This window comes from Corvus moneduloides, chromosome 4 (assembly GCF_009650955.1).
Source record: "Corvus moneduloides isolate bCorMon1 chromosome 4, bCorMon1.pri, whole genome shotgun sequence".
Classification (NCBI taxonomy): domain Eukaryota; kingdom Metazoa; phylum Chordata; class Aves; order Passeriformes; family Corvidae; genus Corvus; species Corvus moneduloides.
The window spans coordinates 773,871-791,746 of record NC_045479.1 but is presented as its reverse complement, the minus strand read 5'-3'; the positions used below and the strand labels follow the sequence as shown (position 1 = coordinate 791,746).

The window sequence follows — 17,876 nt, the reverse complement described above, 5'->3', positions numbered from 1 at the left end:
AGCTCATATTAGCAATGTCTCTGCACCTTTTGCACAGATCCATGTAGCATAATCATGAAATGAATCCTCATACTCCTCTTTCAGACTTGATGGTTTGGGATGGCATTTCTTTGTGCCCTCCAACCTTAGTTCGTCTATCAGCATATAAAATTAAGTGAGAAACTACATCAAAACAACTCAGCACTACCAACAAGAATTTGTAGACTTAGTCATATTGAAGCCACCCTGTTTTTTTCACATCCAGTTCCATATTTCTGCATGTTATCCCTTGTCATACTGCATCTTAGAGGCTCTGTTAGCATCTGCAGGCAGAGAGTGTCTTTGTTCAGTGTTACACATGTACTGCACAGCACTAGTCACTCACACAGCACTAGTGCGAGTCCTGGAAAAGGATGCTGGGGCTGAGGAGGGAAAGCCTTTGTTAGTACATTCCTGCTCTCTTAGGCTCCTGACTTGGGAGTTCCTCCCTGTTCACAAAGCAGCAACAACTGTTGCTTCTCCTGCCCACCATGGTTTTTTTCTCCATGTTTTTTTTAGGAGGTCAGGGGAGCTTCCAGGCACTTCTAGTTTGCCCCCTTTCTAACTGCTTTTGACCTCTGTCCCTTAAACTCTTACTGTAGTGCTTAACTTTAAACAGATGACTGTAATTATAAGTATTCACATGTTAATAATAAAATATGTGTCTAAAGTGCCTTACTGGTTTAGTTTTGAAGAGAAAAACATTTCCACTCTGTGTCTGCATTGCATCTATCACAGAAAGGGTTCTCAGAATTAATTGGGGCTTCTAATAGTTAATGGACAGTACCACTGATATGTGTATATTTGTATTGACTCTAGTGGTTCCCCACAACCCAACTGAGAGTGGACTCTCACAGTAATTACTAAATAAAATTTTGACGTTCCGTGTCCCAAACACCTTACAGCCTGGGAAAACAGGAAAAATACAGCAAATAAAGAAACATAAAATAGTAGCACAGAGACCATCATATCAAACAGTATATGTGTTTCACAGGGGTTGATGCATATTACTGGTGGAAATGCCTTTATGCCTCAGGAAAGGGAAGATTGTCCAGTAGCTCAGGCAAACCATGAGCATTAGCTTCTGTTCCCTGTTTTGAATCCCTGGACACACAGGGAAGCTGGGACGTCATGGTGACGTCTCTTGTTCATCCCTGGAGGAATGAGTCACAAAAGAGAAGATGACAGTTGATGTCTTGAAACATACATGTGCTAAATAAAAAATACCCATTGGAAGGAAAATGTATCATCTGCAGTAGCAGAAGTTTTGGGAAGATTATTTATTTATTTATGATGTCTCTCTTGTCTTCCACCTCACCCCAATTTTTTCTTTTCTTTTTGTTCTGTTTTTCCAGCAGTTGTATGCTGCCCAACTTGCTGCGATGCAAGTGTCTCCGGGAGGCAAGATTCCTGGCATTCCCCAGGGGAACCTTGGTGCTGCCGTGTCCCCTACCAGCATCCACACAGACAAGAGCACAAACAGCCCTCCACCCAAAAGCAAGGTACTGTACCAGGCCTGTGCCTCTCAGTTGCAGGCAGCTCTGTTTCCAGGATGTCTCCCTGAAATGGGAGGAGGTTGTTGCAAAACATCTAGGAAGAATTTAGCTAAGGAATGCAGGGAGAAAGCAGTCCTATTTAGGTGACAGCAAGAGCTTGATAAAAATGTGTCCTTCCTTTTTGTTGGTGCCCTCTAGCATGCTGTCCATGTCCTTTTATCATGTCAGGAGAGATTCCTTGAATTGACAGTAGTGTCTTGTTTTTACCCTAACAGTAAAGCAGCACAGATTAAAAATAACCAGACAAATAAATAATACCATTGTCAGCTCAGTGAGATACATGTTGAAAGAATGAAAGACATGGCTTGAAATCAGTAGCTGCTGTGTTGATGAATCAAGCTTTAGGTTGTCTCTTCCCTCTCTCCTTTCTGACTTCCTGTGGCTTTTCCTTGGCTTGGTCTCTTCTCTTAGAGCAAGAACTCACAAAGCAGTGCTTGATGGTAGATTGTTGGGTTTTGGGTTTTTTAAAAAGTGTTTGGTTAGCAAGTTTGTGCACTTTACAAGGGGGGTTTTGTGTGTGGCTGGCAGCTTGTGAGATCTCCTACACTTAAAATCTCGATGTTGATTTTGCTTCTCCTGTGCAGCAGGAGAATTTCTGATGAGATCTGAGGGGCACAGTGTGTATTTTGTGGCAATTGCAGGATTACAAGGCCTGCCATATCTGCTGGTAATATCGAGCATAACCATTTTTAACTCACAGCTGTCAAGATCATCTCTGTTCTCTCCCATGTTTTATTGCTTTTTCATATTTTTAGGTGTTCCAGTGCCTTTGGCTTGCAGTTCTGTAGGAGACAAACAAAACTTATTTTGCAAAGTGGGGGAAAAAAATAAACTAAAAAAGTGGGCCAAAAGGAAAGGAAGGGGGCTCCAAAAGGCTGTAAAATTGTGCAGTGTAAGCCCTGTGCTGCATGCTGTTTTCAATCTGCTGTGTGCCAGTTGGAGGCTCTGAGAGAGTGGGAGAGAAAGAGAAGGGATAATGCTGAGAAATGATAGAGTGGCTGTGACCTCCAAGCTCAGCCTGGAAATCCAAGACATTGATTTCACTTAGCATTCCTGCTGAGAAATCCGGCAGAGTTCAGTTGTAATAAAAGAACAAGATTCTGTTCTAATGGTAATGGTGTATGACAGACATATCACTTTGTCTGTCCTCAGCACCAGAGAGATGGGAATTGGAGAAAGGTCACCTGACCTGCCTGAGCTGTTGTGCAAGTGCTGTTCTGAGCTTTGCACCCCAGCCTGGAAGCACAATTATTTATAATACTAAACAATAAAGAAACCTTTCTAGAGCCTACAGTAATTAGAATAAAGCTTACACAATAGTGCAGTGGCTCAGAAAACACACTGGCAAATCCATCACAATGGCAGAAACTGAAGCTTATGTGTTGGAAGTAAACACCTTTGTTTGTGTCTGTGTGGACCTTTCTTTGCTTTTTCAAAGCTTGTTTGTGTTCAACAGCTCCAAAAGTTTATTTTGTTTGCCGATTTTTTTTTTTTTATATTTAATTTTTCTAACTGTCATCAGGGAATATGTCTTGAGTTTCACAGCCATTTTTAAAATTTTTTTTTTAAATCCCCATTAGCAATTTGATTCCTGAAGTTAGTTTGTAGTGATCTTTCTCACTCTTAATGTCCATCAGTCCTCCACAGATGAATAGTTAATGCCTTAGAACAGCTTTCAATAGATGCTGTTTACTGAATCTCTATTTTCAGCCCACAGTTTACACTGGCACAGCTTTGGTAATACGCTCAAGTGTTTGGAGACAAGGAGACAGCCTTACCTGAGAGTGTGTCAAGCTACTGGCAAACATCTAGGTCACTTCTGAAAAGCTGTGGCTTTTTCTTCTCTTGTGTAATGTTAAAGTTAGTGTGCTGCTCTTTGCAAGGATTCTTCAAAGTCAGCCTCAGCAGCAGATGGAACAACTGTTGGCTCTGGAAATGCTGAGAAGCATCAGGGAGAGCTTGCCAAGGATCATCCTTTAAATCTAGTAAGACTTGAAAACATCCCTGAAACTCCTTTAAGACCTTGGCAACTCCTGTTTTGGCAAACCTTTTATCAGTGGCCCTCACCAGTGTTTGAACTGTGCTGGACAGACTACCCTGGCATCTCCTGTCATCTTGCTTGCCTTTCAGCAGATGTGACCTGGAATAGTCAAATTCACTTCCGAGGGTTCAGTACTGTAACTTTTAGGAAGCCATGAAGTAGAGATGCCATTATGCTGTACTGCACACATTCTGTCAAGTTTTGGTTAGGAAACTGGGCTGGTGTCGTACATTCTTCCAAGAAGAAATCCATGCCAGAAAAACTGATTTAAGAAACGGAGCTAGTGGAGCGTGTCCAAAAGAAAAATGCATGTGTCTTGCGGAAATGGATTTTAACACAGCTTCTTCTTGAGCAGTTTTTTAAAACAGCCGGTATGCTAATCATACCATTCAAATTTACCAAGGCCTCCTCCACAACCCGTTTGAAAGGCAACTATCTTTGAAGTTTGCCAAATTGTGCTGGATTTCCAAAGTCTGTCTTAAGCACATTTTGCTTTTGATCATGTAAATGCTTGCATACTGCCCCACTGGGTGTTGAAGGTGGTTGCAGGCCCCCAAGCAAATAGGAGAGAACATGCAGAGGTGCAGATAAGGACTAGGCAGAATAACTTTCCAGCCCATCTCGTGATTCATTTCAAGCCTCTTGCTTGTACAGGCCCATGCACAAGATAAAATAAAGCAATGTTTTAGACACTATGCTTATCTGAACAGTGACCTTTACCATGCTACCAGGACTCTCACCCGATAGCTCCAGTCTTCGCTGGCTTCAGATGAGGTGCTTTACACCCTTGCATAAGGACAGCAACTTCACCCTCACTTATCAGGGCCCTGTTCATTCCTGCCTTTGTTTCTGGCTTTTTATGTGTCATGGATAAATATAGTATCTAGTGCCCGCATGCTGCAATATTCTAGCCCTTTCCATGTAACCTCTCAAGTGCAGTAATTCTAGAGTGAATTTTCAATGTAGCTTGTAAATGTAGCTAAACTATTCCCCATATTTAATGGAGCACAATGCATTGTCTGTAGCATCTTCTGTAAAACAGGAGCAATTCAGTGTGAAATGTGACAGGAGAGAATTCCTGGGCGCTTTTCTTTTAACCTTGTTATGACCTCAGCCCTAACCCTACTCACAGTTGTGTCTCCATCAATGACAAGAGCACACAAATTGTCCAAATCAATTTTTTTTTTGTTTTATTCAAATACTTCTGGCAGTGATGTTACATTTACTCAGCAGTAGCACCTGGGAGTTGTGACAAGGAAAGGAAATGTGTTTCAGACAAGCCAGAAACAGCAGTAAGCAGCTGGATATACACAATCAGATTCTCCTCAGCTACAATATTCAGACAAATATCGATCTGAATCTTTAACTGAAGAGGGTGCTTTAGTTTCACATTATCTGATCACCAAAGTGAACACTTCTAATGGAATTTTCTTCGTGTCACCTATAGGCTACAAGTAAATGGCCTTTGAAAGTTTTAGGGCTGAACAGATTGGCCTTAAGATGGCCAGAGTCTCTCCAGAAGAACTTCTTCCATTTTTGAGGAGTGTCTGCTGATGGTGCTACATTTGCTGCCACGTGCACCATCTGTGTCTTGCATCCTGGTTATAGTACGTGAAGGATAGAAAGGGAGCAAGGTGTGCTTGCTCCATTCTCATCCAGGGAAGGTCAGGGAACTACAGCCGAGTCACTGGTGACTTTCTTACCAAGTCCATGCGAGACCAGGGAAAAAATAAAGAATAAGAGCCTTTGGAAATGGGCATTTTAATTCAGGCATACCACAGGTTATGTTACTAGGAAAAATAAGTAAACTATGGGGAGCTGGTTGTGGATTTTCCTGTGCCAGTCAAAACTGATGATGGGACTACCTAGTTTTAGTAGGAAAGCTTTCTTAACTCAAGATAAAAATATAGTGGAAAACAAAAAGGAAAATATCTGAAGGAAAGAAGAAAAAAACCCTGAAATGGTAAAAAGGCCCGTAAAACTCATCTATATGATATTTCTGATTCTACTTCAGGCAAATTGTTGACTTGAACTTCATTTTAGATGACTACCCTAAGCAGCCATGTTAAGTCGGGTGCATTTGTCTCCCTTTCTGTCATCTCTCCCTTTCAAATGATGGTGCAGAATGTGGAATTTTATCCTGGGGAGATCTTGGGGAAAACATTAGTCTCCTTTGTGTGCACAGCTGCATCAGCTCACTTGCCACATGACTCTCGCTATGGCAGAAGCCTGGCTGAAAGGTAGACATACAGATTCCTTGTACCCTTGTAAGAGCTTCTGTTTTTGAACATGTTAAAGGAAAGCATTTAATTTACATTAAAATATTAAGATGGCTGTGTACAGGTGATCAAAGGGCATGACTGTGTTGGATGAGGACAAATTCTTATCCTTGAAGAGTAGAAAAGAGGAACTTGTCTGAAACTAACCCGTGGCACATGTTAGGCCCCAAATACTCATGGCAGTCCTTGTCCTCTTTGGAGAGCTCAGCAGCTGCTGAAGGCCTGTCCAAGCAACAGGAAATTAAGGCATCTTTATTTTCATTAGAGTACTGAGGTATTTTAGAGTGAAGGGCAGCAGTTCTCATTAAAGTGATGTAAGACACAGCATCCCTGATAAAACACTGAGGCTATATTTAAAGAAGTTTTATCTCCAACATTTGCAAGCTCTTCTATTTTTGAGAGTTTCCAGGCTGGACACGATTCTTTATATGCTACTGATTTTAAAAAAATCCTTGCTAAATTAATCTATTAATCTTTTCAGCACCGGAATAACAATTAGCACTAGAATATTCTACATCAGTACATCCAAAACATTTTTCAGTGATTGCATTCCCAATCCCCTTGCCGGTGCATCAAACAGGTCAGAAATAGCTATAAGATAATCAAGGAAAAGTTTACAGTACAGATGCAGTGATGAGTAGGGAGCTGTAAACTGAGACCTCATCCGTGCTATGCTCTTTCTTCAATCTCTCTCTCCATTCTTGTAGTTAATAATCTCTTTACCTGGAAGCCTTTCTCATTTGCTGCCCATGCTTTTGATCCTAAATAGTAAAATGTGGAGTTGGTGACGGAATCTTTGAAGCTGTTTTCCTCTTCCTTGCTCTTCTTCCTATATATGACATGCAGGCATATAAACAATGACTTTTTAAACCATTTTCTGGAGCACAGTGAAAGGATGGGTATTAATGGAACTTCGTAAGGTGCTTTTCTAACATAGCGAATGTGTTCCAAACATTAAAAGTAATGTTAATAGCAGTATCTAAACAGCAGCAGCAGTAGTAGGGACTTGCACAGCATTCTGCCTGCCTAACACCGCTCCTTACTTTCCTAAAAATAAATTAGATACATGGAGGGGCTCCTAGGATGCTTTTTCAGATTAACTGTCCACAGCTCTTCTTTCCTGCTGTCATGTCTCTCTGGCATGAGCATGTCTCACAAGCAAAGTTGCCAGGCAGTTAACCCTTGTCAGGCTCAGCTGGCATTTTTTATAATGAAAACTCAGAAGAAAATATAACAAAAAGGGGGGAAAAAAACCATCCAAAATCTCTGATCACAAAACAAAAGTGAGATACACAAATCAAGCAAGACTGCTTTATTCCTGAAAGAGAGGTCCTCAGAAATCAGACAGGGAACAACAGAGGTGTAAAGCAAAGTGGTAAAAAACAAGCACTGTGTCCGTACTATTTCACTGCTGTTCTTTGCTGTTAATGCCTTCTACACCTGGTATAAATAAATAAATTGGTGGGATGGGCAGCAGCTGGTAGTTCTTATTATTTTTGTTTAAATGATCCACATCATTGGCTTCATACTGAACACCAAGGAATTCCAGCAGGCACTGTGACTTTCAGGAGGCTGTTACTAAACTCAGGTTCAGTTCCAGAATCCCTCACTGTTTAGGAGTGCTGGGATTTGGCGTTTGGTTTCTGCTCAGTGTCTTACCCTGTTACTTAGAAATACTGAGCATTAACTTTTCAAAAGCTTTTTGACAGAACTGCCCATTTTCTGTCAGTTGGAAGGAAGAGCTTGAATGAGAAAGAGCAAGAAGAAACTGTATTAGTCCCAAATAAGAAAACAGTGTCACAAAGTCAAGTCACTGAGAGAGCTGTTGAGCTGATGTTGCCAGTTGTCCATAAAGTCCTAAAAATGGCAGTAAAAGGGTTTTAGGAGAGTGTGCAATCTGGAGCTGCATAACGAGAACGAGAAAAAATTTTGGTTGCAGTGGTTTTTGCTGATACTCCTTACATTTGGGTGGCCTTGATCTGTGGGGAGAGTTGAAAAATGTTTAGAAGAAAGTCTTTATGCTGAAGGAGGGGAAGCAGCCATGAGGAGAAATACATTAAGTTTAGCTTGGGGTGTATCAGTCTTCACTGGGGGCTGCTGAGTGTAGCAGCACTGAAAAGATGAGGGACCAATATTTGCTCTAAGTTAAAATATAGATAACAAACCAGGAAGTTATGCCAATATCAGATTAATGTATAGTTTCCTTCAGAATATGAAATTCTTATTAAAGGTCACGCCTTATTCCAGATATTTGGTTTTTAGATTCTGAGCTCTTAAGAGTTTCTAAATCAAGGGGTATGTTTATTCCAGGAGCACAGGCTTGTGCAAGTGATAGTAGTGTAGCAGTGTACGTACTTCATGGATTAGGAGAGAGCTTGAAACAGAGCAGAGAACTCTCACTCTCCCAGATACTTCTAGAAAGGAACCAGATACTTCACATCAGGAATTAAATCTTCCCTTTTGCAGCTTTGGATTAAGTGTTTGAGTATTTCATTGTGTGCATTAATAGTGAAAAAAAATTGCAGAGGCTGTGTTGGCAGGCTTGTGTAGTGGACAGCAGTGTAGCCACCTTTTACCAAATGTAGAACTCCTTTTCAACATAGAAAGGGAAATTCTGAGGTGATTGAATCAAGTTCTAGTATGATCAGTCTGACAGCTTCCAGAAACTGCTTGTTTTGTCTGCAGAAGGGTGGTTTGTATCCACGCTACATGCTAGATTTGAAATTAGCTCCTCTTGACATGTTCTGACAGAATGAAATTCAAACTAAGCAGCAAAGAAATACATTTTGCAGTAAGTATTCCTGTACCCACAGCTAAATGATAATCATGTAACAAGGGAGCTCCAAAAATATTTTAATCTGAAACATTTTAATCTCTAATCCGTGGTAGCTGTGGATAGCTGAAGAGAAGCAAAATTTAGCAGCAGAGTGGAAAAATCTGTTTTATTTTCAAATTCAACAAGACAGTTTCTTTTAGATTAGTATTAACTTTAGATTTATTTGAAGTGTTTGGCAACTGTTTTGCTCAGGTTTCTTGGAACTACACATTTGTTGTACAGAATGCAGTTTGAATTGTTCAGTGTAAAATGAGCTGTTGCAAAAGAGGGATTCAGAGACTTTATGTGGAAAGCATCACTTTAGAGTACACATATTTTTCAATGTAGTGTGGCTATGTGTTGTGATTTTATAATGGATAGCTTCCTTAGGGTCCAAGGTCCTGAAGTCTTGTGAGTATGTAAGAATTTCATTTAAAAAAAAGCTTCACGTTGTCGTGCCTGAAATTTAGAGATTGGTATAAGTGTATCTCAAAGGCTTGGAAAGCAGCTAAGAAAATTAATCTGTGAGTTACTATTTTATTCAAGTGGAATTAATTTTCAGTCTCAAATCATAGAAGATTTCATGTTGACAATTCTGCTAAGGCATAAATACTTCACAGCAGAATTAGACTTTTTACTAGTAGAATCTCCCAGTAAAGTGCTTCAGCAGTATCCAGAGAGAACGTTCGGGAGTATCCAAAGATCATCTGAGGCAGACAAGCTGATACAACAAACCACTTTGGATTTTTGTGTAATTTGACAGGATTTAACATATGAAACCAGTTTAAAATTTCAGTTTTGATCATGTGTCTTTATCCATTAATGCTGTCAGACTGTGAATTCAAATGTGCACCTTTTGTGCTAATGAATGAGTTTAGTTTCTGTTTGTTTCATTTCAAGTTGCTACATTTTCCCTGCTGCTTTTAAAGAAAAGATAAGCTATTGCCAGAACTGGTAAAAAAATCTTAGAAAAAAAGTGTTTGATAAAAGATTTCTGAGTATGTTGACACATGGAGTGCATGGAGGGGAAGACCATGTCTCTAATGGGAGCAGTGCAGAGAAAGTTTTTCAATTTTGAATCACGATGTTACAGAAGTATTGTAACTTTTGAGTTATTTCATAAGTTATTAGTGTTCCTTCAACTTTTTTGAGTGGCTGTGTCAGCACCTGCTTATGGATTCAAAGCAAGGGGCCTGTGTGTGTATGTGGAGATGAAGCACAGGAGTTTGTCACAGGCTCTCAGCTGACGTGACGGGCAGTGACATCTCACGTCATGGATAAGCCACATCGTGTTATGTGACTTCCAGCTAACACAACACAGCAGGAGCTGCACAGTGACAAACACAACCCAACATGACATATCCATGGGAAAATTGGCACAAAAAGCTTTCTAAAGTTGAGTTTCAGGGGTGCATTTATTCATCTCCAGAATGCTCCAGAGAAAGCTGCGAAGCAGTGTACTGGAAAGGGGAGTAATACAGTGACAGGATTAGTAAAGCAGCTTTAATTCAGTGTACAATCAGGAAGAAAACATATGTATGTAGCAATTCGGGAGAGTGTTTTTGTTGTGTGGGTTCTTGTGAATTTCTTTCTTTTGAAAGGTAGCTCTCAGGGAGAGCAGTCATTCCAGGTCACTGATTATTTTTATCTTTAGCCATGCTAAGAGCTGTATAGGCTTCAGGTTACAGCTGTAAGTTAATATATTTTGAATTTAGCTTGTTGGTTGCCTTGGTAAATCTTGAGCTCTGCTAATAAAAACTCTTGGCTTTTTTCTGCTTTGCTTGCAGATCAGAATGACCCCTTTTTGTGCTTATTTCCAATAGTCTTAGTCTTCTCTGAAATGATCTTCTTCCCCTTTCTTGGTGCTCTTATCCTAGTTTCAAATGTCCACAGAAAATAGAGTCTGCAATTAAAACTCAGAGATGAATTAATTTATCTCTGTCCACTTATTATTTGTCATAAATGGGTAGATAGCCCATACTTTCAACATTTCTGTAAAGGCACAGACCAAATATGGGGTCAGGAGAATTCAACACATACATACACACAGACCTTGTGCACACTCACACACGCAGACTAATGTTGAGGTTAAAAACAATCTCACATTTGGACAACTCTCAGCAGTTTCACCAGCATGATATCTGAAATTTCAAATGGATGCAGTATGTCCTGCTAATGCTTTTCCTGTGCTGTTGTTCCTCACCCCCAAATGATTGTGGTTCAGTGCTGGGTGGAAGGATTCCCATGATGGAATCTTTTGGGACTCGCTTTGTAAATCGCTCTGGGCTCAAGCAGAGCAAAATAATGCTATATAAATATATGTTATTACTGGTGAAGAGATAAAATTATCTTATGCTTACCAAGTGTCTCAGTGTCTTGTCTTGATGATAATTAACTGGTCACATAAGCATTGAGTCAATGCCCTAGGATTTGTGCCGAGAAAAAGTCACAGAAACATAGCAGCTTTAGTATAGAAAAGTAGTAAGAAAAGGATGAAGAGGGCTTTTTTTTTCCTTTTTTTTTTTCTTGATAAGATATAAAAACTGCCCAGAGCTGCTGGCCCTGTTCAGAAAAAGCGAATCAGTCTCTTGAAGTTCCTTTTTTAAGATGTCAACTTCCCTCTCATACACTTTTGTGAAGACAAAGAATGTCTTAACATCTGTATTGAAGTCATCATTAAAATAAAAGGAGATCTGTAGACATCAGCTATAAATCATCAAGAAATAGCTCGTGGGTAACCTTTGACACAGATGAACCTACTTGAAATGAGCTAGAGCTGGATTCACTGCCTTCAGTGAAGCCAGTAGGTGGACTAAAGGTCTCCTCTCTCTCTCTCTCTCTCTCTCTGTCTCTCTTTCCATCTCTTACAGTGTTAGCTTCTGGGAGGTGAATGTTCTGGCTGAGTGATGGAAATGCATTTGGATGTGTTCTTAAATAGACATTTGTTATATGTCTGAAAAGAATAGGTTTGTCTTAATAGTGTAGTGCTGGGGGATTTGAAAGGTATTTTGTGAGGCAGTTGTCTTCTTTCAGCATTACAAAAACTATTTTAACCAATTTTTTAGGCTTGAGGAACAGCATGGAGTAGCTATTGTGTGTGGATGCATGTGTGTTCTCCAGAATTAACAGGGAAATGGTAGATAAAAATCTGCCTAATTTTACATAATAGAGTTTTGGCATTCCTGTGATCTGACTTCAAATTCCTGCTGAGTTTCTACAGTGTAACAAAAATACTAGTTTGCAGTTGTTAATTTTAATTTCTAAGATGCAAGGTTTTGAAAGGAGCTGAAAGTATTCAGCATCTCATGGGGACAAACTATGAGTCTTACTAATGAATCCACCAATTAGTGGTTCATTGTGCCTGCCAGCAATTTGGCCCCAATACTGGTCCTGATGGTGGTTTCATTTCCGCTGGTGTGAATCAGGAATAGGATCTGAAGTCTGTGCACCAAGGGGGGCTGAATATTTCTTCAACACTCTTCTGCTTGTATTCTGCATTCAGCAGCAAATAATAATAGAAATAGGTATGGTCAATATGTATATATATGTCTAGATGTATAGAGAGAGATACAGATAAAGATATATAAATATATATCAATAGTACTTACTAAACTTAAAGAGTTGAAAATGGTGGTGTCCCCATGCAGTTTCATGTCTGATGTATGCCCAGTTTGCATAGAATAAACCGTTTTTCATAGGTGAAAGGTTGTATTGTCTCCAATTTTGTAAGAGAATTGAGACAAAGAGCTCACCCTTTGCTTTCTGTAGCCATGTGCTCTTGTGCAAAACACTAGAATTTATATTTGGTGATATTTTATGATAACTTCACAAAGATGTTAGTGGCCATGTACAGAAGGTTAGATGAGGAGCAACTCACTCAGATTCACAGAGAAAGTTTGTTTGAAAGTCAGGAACTGAAGCTGAATCTCTTTGGCATGACCTAAGGAATCAGCAATTAAAAAAGGCATGACTGCAATAATTTCCAACCATTCCCAACAAGTGTTCTCTCAAGTAGTTGACCCCACATGTGGGATCATGGATGGGGTATAAATATTAAACAAATTCTTCTGTGAGTGCAGTATTTACTGAAGGAGCATGTGTTGGCTTTGAACATTCCCTACAGTACCTTAAACTCCCTCCAGTTTCTGCAACTGCTGATTAGATTTCATGTTCCTGCTAAAAGGAGGTGAAACATAAAGATATCCAGCAAGACTGGGTTGTAAAATCATTTTGATTTCAGTGATCTAGGATTTTGTTAATAGCACGCAACTATTAAAGACAGATGAGCTTTGCGTTGATAGTTTTCTTTTGAAAAGCTATTAGTTGGAAAAACAAATTGTCAAGCAGGTCATATCTACAGTTGCAAAACATATTTTGACATTTTTGTTGCAGTTGTGTGTATCTATAAATAAATACAGTATATGTTATCTTTGCACTACATATTCATAGGGCTGTACTTGCTGCCTCTCTTAGTGAAAAATCTACCTAGGCTACATAGAGATATCCAAAGTCAGAGAAAGCACAGGTGTTTTTTGAAAAGGAATTTCTTAGCCCCCTGCCAGTTGTCCAAGCTGTTTGAAATATCTTTTCTTTCAAGGTCTTTGGACTTGTTTCTTCTAAAGTTTTCAACAGCTGGGTTTGGGTGGGGGGATGGGGGGGGAGTTGTTTTGTCTTTTTTTCCCCTGAATCTTAGCAACTATGCAGCATCCTTGCCTCTCCTATCTGACCACAGCAGGAGGAGGGGTCTGTTGCTAATTTGTTTTGATATGGTTCACTTTGGTCTGTATTCTTTTTGAAATTAATTCCTTTTGCAGGTGTGGGGTTAGAGGTGGTGGTGTGTTCCCAGCGAAGGTGTCATCCACCACAGAGAGGAGGTGGGAGGCTTTGATCAGTGTGGCTTCTGTTTTCTTGTTGTTCATTTAAAATGTTCCAGTTTGTAATGCTGTTTGGCTTTGCAGGTCCTTGTTTTATTTCCTTCCAAGTCTTTCCCCGTCCTTTCAGGTGTTGTTGTTTTTATTGCTGTTCATTCTGCGTAACATTTACTGGGGATTATTCGTTGGAAGGTGGTGATTTGAGGTTCAGTTTAGGCAGTAACAAAATCCAGTCCAATGTCTATTTCCATTTTTTAAACAGACTTGTTATAGGTGGGAGAGGCATTAATAAGGACACAACTCCACACGTTCAGCCTTCTGGGTTGTATTGGGACAGAATTATGCAGAAAGGACTTTAAAGAAAAAAAAAAATTAACGGGGGCACAGACCACTACAGTTTCTACCCAGCACAACTTCAGGAATACATAAGCACAGATCAAACTGTCTGACCTCTGTCTACTTTTTTTGCAACTTCTTATTAAGCAGCTGGACATTTTAGGAGGTTCAGTACAGTATCAAAGAAACTCCCAAACACTGCTCTGAGGAAGAGTGGCTCTGTTCTTCCTTATGACTTAGCTGTTTACTCACTGTGTGAGATTAGACAAATCGTTTAGCCACTTTGTGCCTTATTCTTCCCAGTTGTAAAATAAGGCAAAAGCTGTCAGAGTAATTATGAGCTCTAATTAATTAATAATTCCTATGGTACACTGGAGAAGTGATTTTTTTTTTCCCCCTCTTGCACTTTACTGGTTGCCTTGTATTTCAGTGGGGGCAATTTGGGAGAAGAATTCTTCCTAGGAAGAACCCTTTCCCTTCCTTTCCCCCACGATTTTGTGATCCCCTCTAATGATTTTTACCACATGTAATGTGATTTTCATGGTTAAAATTGTGAAAAATTGGTTGTCATCTTCCCCTGCAGATTTGCAGTGTCTGTGTCAGTCCCTGCTGACCTGTGCCTAAATCACTCCTCCTGCTTAGCCTCTGACTTGAGCTTCTGACCTAAGCGCTTCATTAATAGCATTATACCAAATAAACAGGTGCAGCAGTGATGTGAGAAATTCAGCTGAACAATAATTAGATGCAAAAAGCTAACAGCAGGACCCAAGTTTGGCGTGAAGTACACATGAGGAGGATCCCAAGTGAATAGTCCTTCTGCACTGGCTCATGTTTCATCTTTACTCAACATGGACCCTTCTCTTTTCAGGACCAACCTGGCAAGATTTGCTCAGAAGCAGCTTCACTGAGGCTTTTTTGTATATGAGGCTGCTGAGTTAAATTTTCACTCACTTAGAGATGCTGAATGGGAAGGAGATTTTTCGTTATGAGGTGCAAGTAAACACTAAAAGCTCTTTGTTCCTGCAGTTTTGTTTCATGCTGTACTGAAAATCCTTTTACTGGGTCCTCAGCAATGTGGTGAGCAACTCTCACTTCTGCTGGTTCCTGTCAAACAGAAGAGCAAATGCCCAAGTAGAAGAATAATGGTGATAGGACTAAGTAATTTACTTCTGTGTGGATGAAAACGAATGCTTGAAGTTTGGATCTGGATTGGGATAAGCATCCATAAGTCATCAGGTTTCCCTAGAGGTTGTTGTGACTGAAAACTCGTGATCAAGGAAAATTAGCCTAGAAATCTCATACTGGCTGCTTTCCTCAAACACATTGTGCTATTTGTCTGTGGAGATTACTAGCAGAGTTCACAAGGATGGTTGGGCATTTTGACAGTCCAAAGCCAGCCAGAAGCTGCAAGTGTGGTTTGGAGGATGTGTCTCTGAAGATTTGTGAAACTAAACAAATGAATTTTGGGTAAACATGTACCAGTCTGTTCATTTTGCTAAGCTGCATGTCCTGGTGTATTCTGTTGGCCAAGCAGCCTGCCTTGTGCTCCACAAGACCCCAAAGGGCAAGATCCCAGTGCAGTCTTTCCTGAAGACTGTTAAAGAGCTGCTTCTGTGTGCAGAGGTCTGACCAGATGCTACACAAAAGGAAGGCCTTTACCCCAGGTCATCAATGGATAGAGACTTTGAAGAGCAGTTCCATAACTCTCTCCCCAGACACTGCTTTTAGGCTGCCCTGTAACTGCAACATCCCACTCTTCCATGTCTGAGATAGCAGGAGGAGTAAAATGATCCTAGACTTTTGTATTTTCTCCTCTATTATTTCAGCATCTGTATTCCATGGCTTATAGAATAGGTACTACAGAATAAGTGCTGTGCATTGCATACAAAGGTTGTGGCGTGGAGGAGAAGGAGTCATCCAGGGCCTGCCATGTTCATAAACAGGTCATTTTGCATGCTGCTCTTTTGTTCTTCCTATATCTGTTTGGGAATTCTGCATACAACTTTGGGAAACAACACTGCTAAATACAAAGCGAAAAACACCCAGCAGCTCTCTGTTTTTTACTGTGACAACATGCAGACCAGACAAAATCAAAGCTTGGTGTTTCCAGGGCAGTAAATTAGTCTTTATGACGGCTGACTTCTTTCCTGGCAGCTAGGCTTCCTGTAAAGAAAAAAGGAAGGGGAGGATGTTAGGGATCTCTCTGAGAGGAAAAAGTCCCCAGAGAATATCCTCACTGAGAGTCCCTAGGGTTGCAAAAGAAGACTGGGGGAGAAGTCCTCTCTGTCCCAGGTGTAACAAAACAGATTCACTTACTATGTTCCTACACCAGTTTTCTCTGTGAACAAGAATGGAGACTGTGCAATAATCCTCCTAGTGTATAAATCAGCCTTTGCGAGTAATTTATTCATAAATATAAGCAGACCAGAAAAGAGAAAGAATATTTGTCACGAGTATGAGGCAGCTCAGTTTCCCCCTTTGTTTCAAGTGCCATGAAGAAGAGTATTTGGGCAGTATCAGTAAAGTACTAACTTTGGTTGGATAACATACCCTGAGTCCAGAAAGTACCTGCCTTCTGAGAGAAACTCACTCAGGAAAAGATACTCAGCAAAGCAACCCCATTTAAAAAAAAAAAAAAAAAAGAAAAGAAAAAGCTGCTCTGGGTATAGAAAAAAATCCAGGCAGACATCTTTCTGCACCATCACAGAAGTAAAGGTCTGTGCACTTTGCAGAATCAGTAGGAAAGAACACAGTTGTTCCTTATACCTGCCCTCATCCTTTTCTTTAGTGCCTTTTCCTTTCTAACCAGAGTCTAGTCATGCCTTCTACTTTTGGTGCTGAAACTTGTGGGCAAGAATACAATAAAGCGACTTCTCTGAACCTGAAGAATAATTCTGTTGTGTTTATTACTGTATCATAACCAAGATACCTATTTTTATGTCTTGTATCTGTTTTTCTACGTAGTTAGAGAAATTTCCACCTTTGCAGGAAGGGACACATTATTCTTAATCAAAACTTGAGAATGTGGCAGGAGGAGGTACAGCTGCAGATGAGCATTATCTAATTCACCCATCCTGTCATGTGAACATCCCTGCTTAATTTAATACAATTATTTCATCAGTGAGGATAATATCAGCAGCATGGTTCATTTATACAACATGTTTCACAACTGCCTTTACCTCTTGGCTTCTTATTATCACCACTGATAGTTTCACCATGAGTGGCTTCAGAAGAAGGGGAGGGGATGTGAAGGAAGCTGCCAGTGTCTTTGTATAAGTGTGTGGACAGCTGTAGTCTTGAGGGACACTGATTCCAGAGGATTTTCTTTGCATCTCTGCTGTTGCACCTCGGTTTCTTATGTATTTTGGTTAGACATTTTTGGATAAGCAGGAGACAGGATAAGCCACTGAGGCTGCATTGTTCAGTGGGCAACAATAGCGTCATTGTCTTCTGCCCCAGACATGCCAGTGAGTGCTCCATATTTTGCATTTCTATTGAAATCAAGATCTCCAGGAAACAGAACCAGGGTGTGGGTATAAGACTTTGTTTCTGGTGAGGTGGCAGAGGCAATCTTTTAGAAACCCCCCTCCCTGACTTCTTATTTCTAACTCATTTGGCAGTAATTTGTACTGTCAAGGTCATTTAAATAGGCAGCAAGATGTGGTGAATGTGTTCCCAGAGGTCATGAAAAGCCTCTTTAGTATAGCAGGCTGGGCTGTGCTTATGCCAGGTCATTTAAGCACATTTGTATTGCCAGTCAGATGATACCCAGAGTAGTTCATGATTTTGTAATAAACCCTGCAACCTGGACTTTCAGCGCATGCCACAGTGGGATCCAGCACTTGGATTTAAATGACAGTACAATAATTCAGTAACTGTATTTTAATAGTGCACTAATCTTAAAATATGTGAAAAGGAGTGAGATTATCAAATCCTAATGAATCGTCTGGGTTCTTCAGC

At 40.2% G+C, this 17,876-nt stretch overlaps 1 protein-coding gene across 16 annotated transcripts in view; it reads left to right on the top strand.

Moving 5' to 3' along the window:
• Positions 1-17,876, top strand: part of SOX5 (SRY-box transcription factor 5) — a 613,432-nt gene that overhangs the window by 553,889 nt on the left and 41,667 nt on the right. For 15 of the 16 annotated variants that reach the window (XM_032105155.1, XM_032105160.1, XM_032105153.1 and 12 more), the window contains one exon: positions 1,374-1,520. In XM_032105155.1, the coding sequence (XP_031961046.1) occupies positions 1,374-1,520 (147 nt within the window). The remainder of the gene's footprint in view (positions 1-1,373; positions 1,521-17,876) is intronic. The other variant, XM_032105150.1, reaches the window with a different exon arrangement.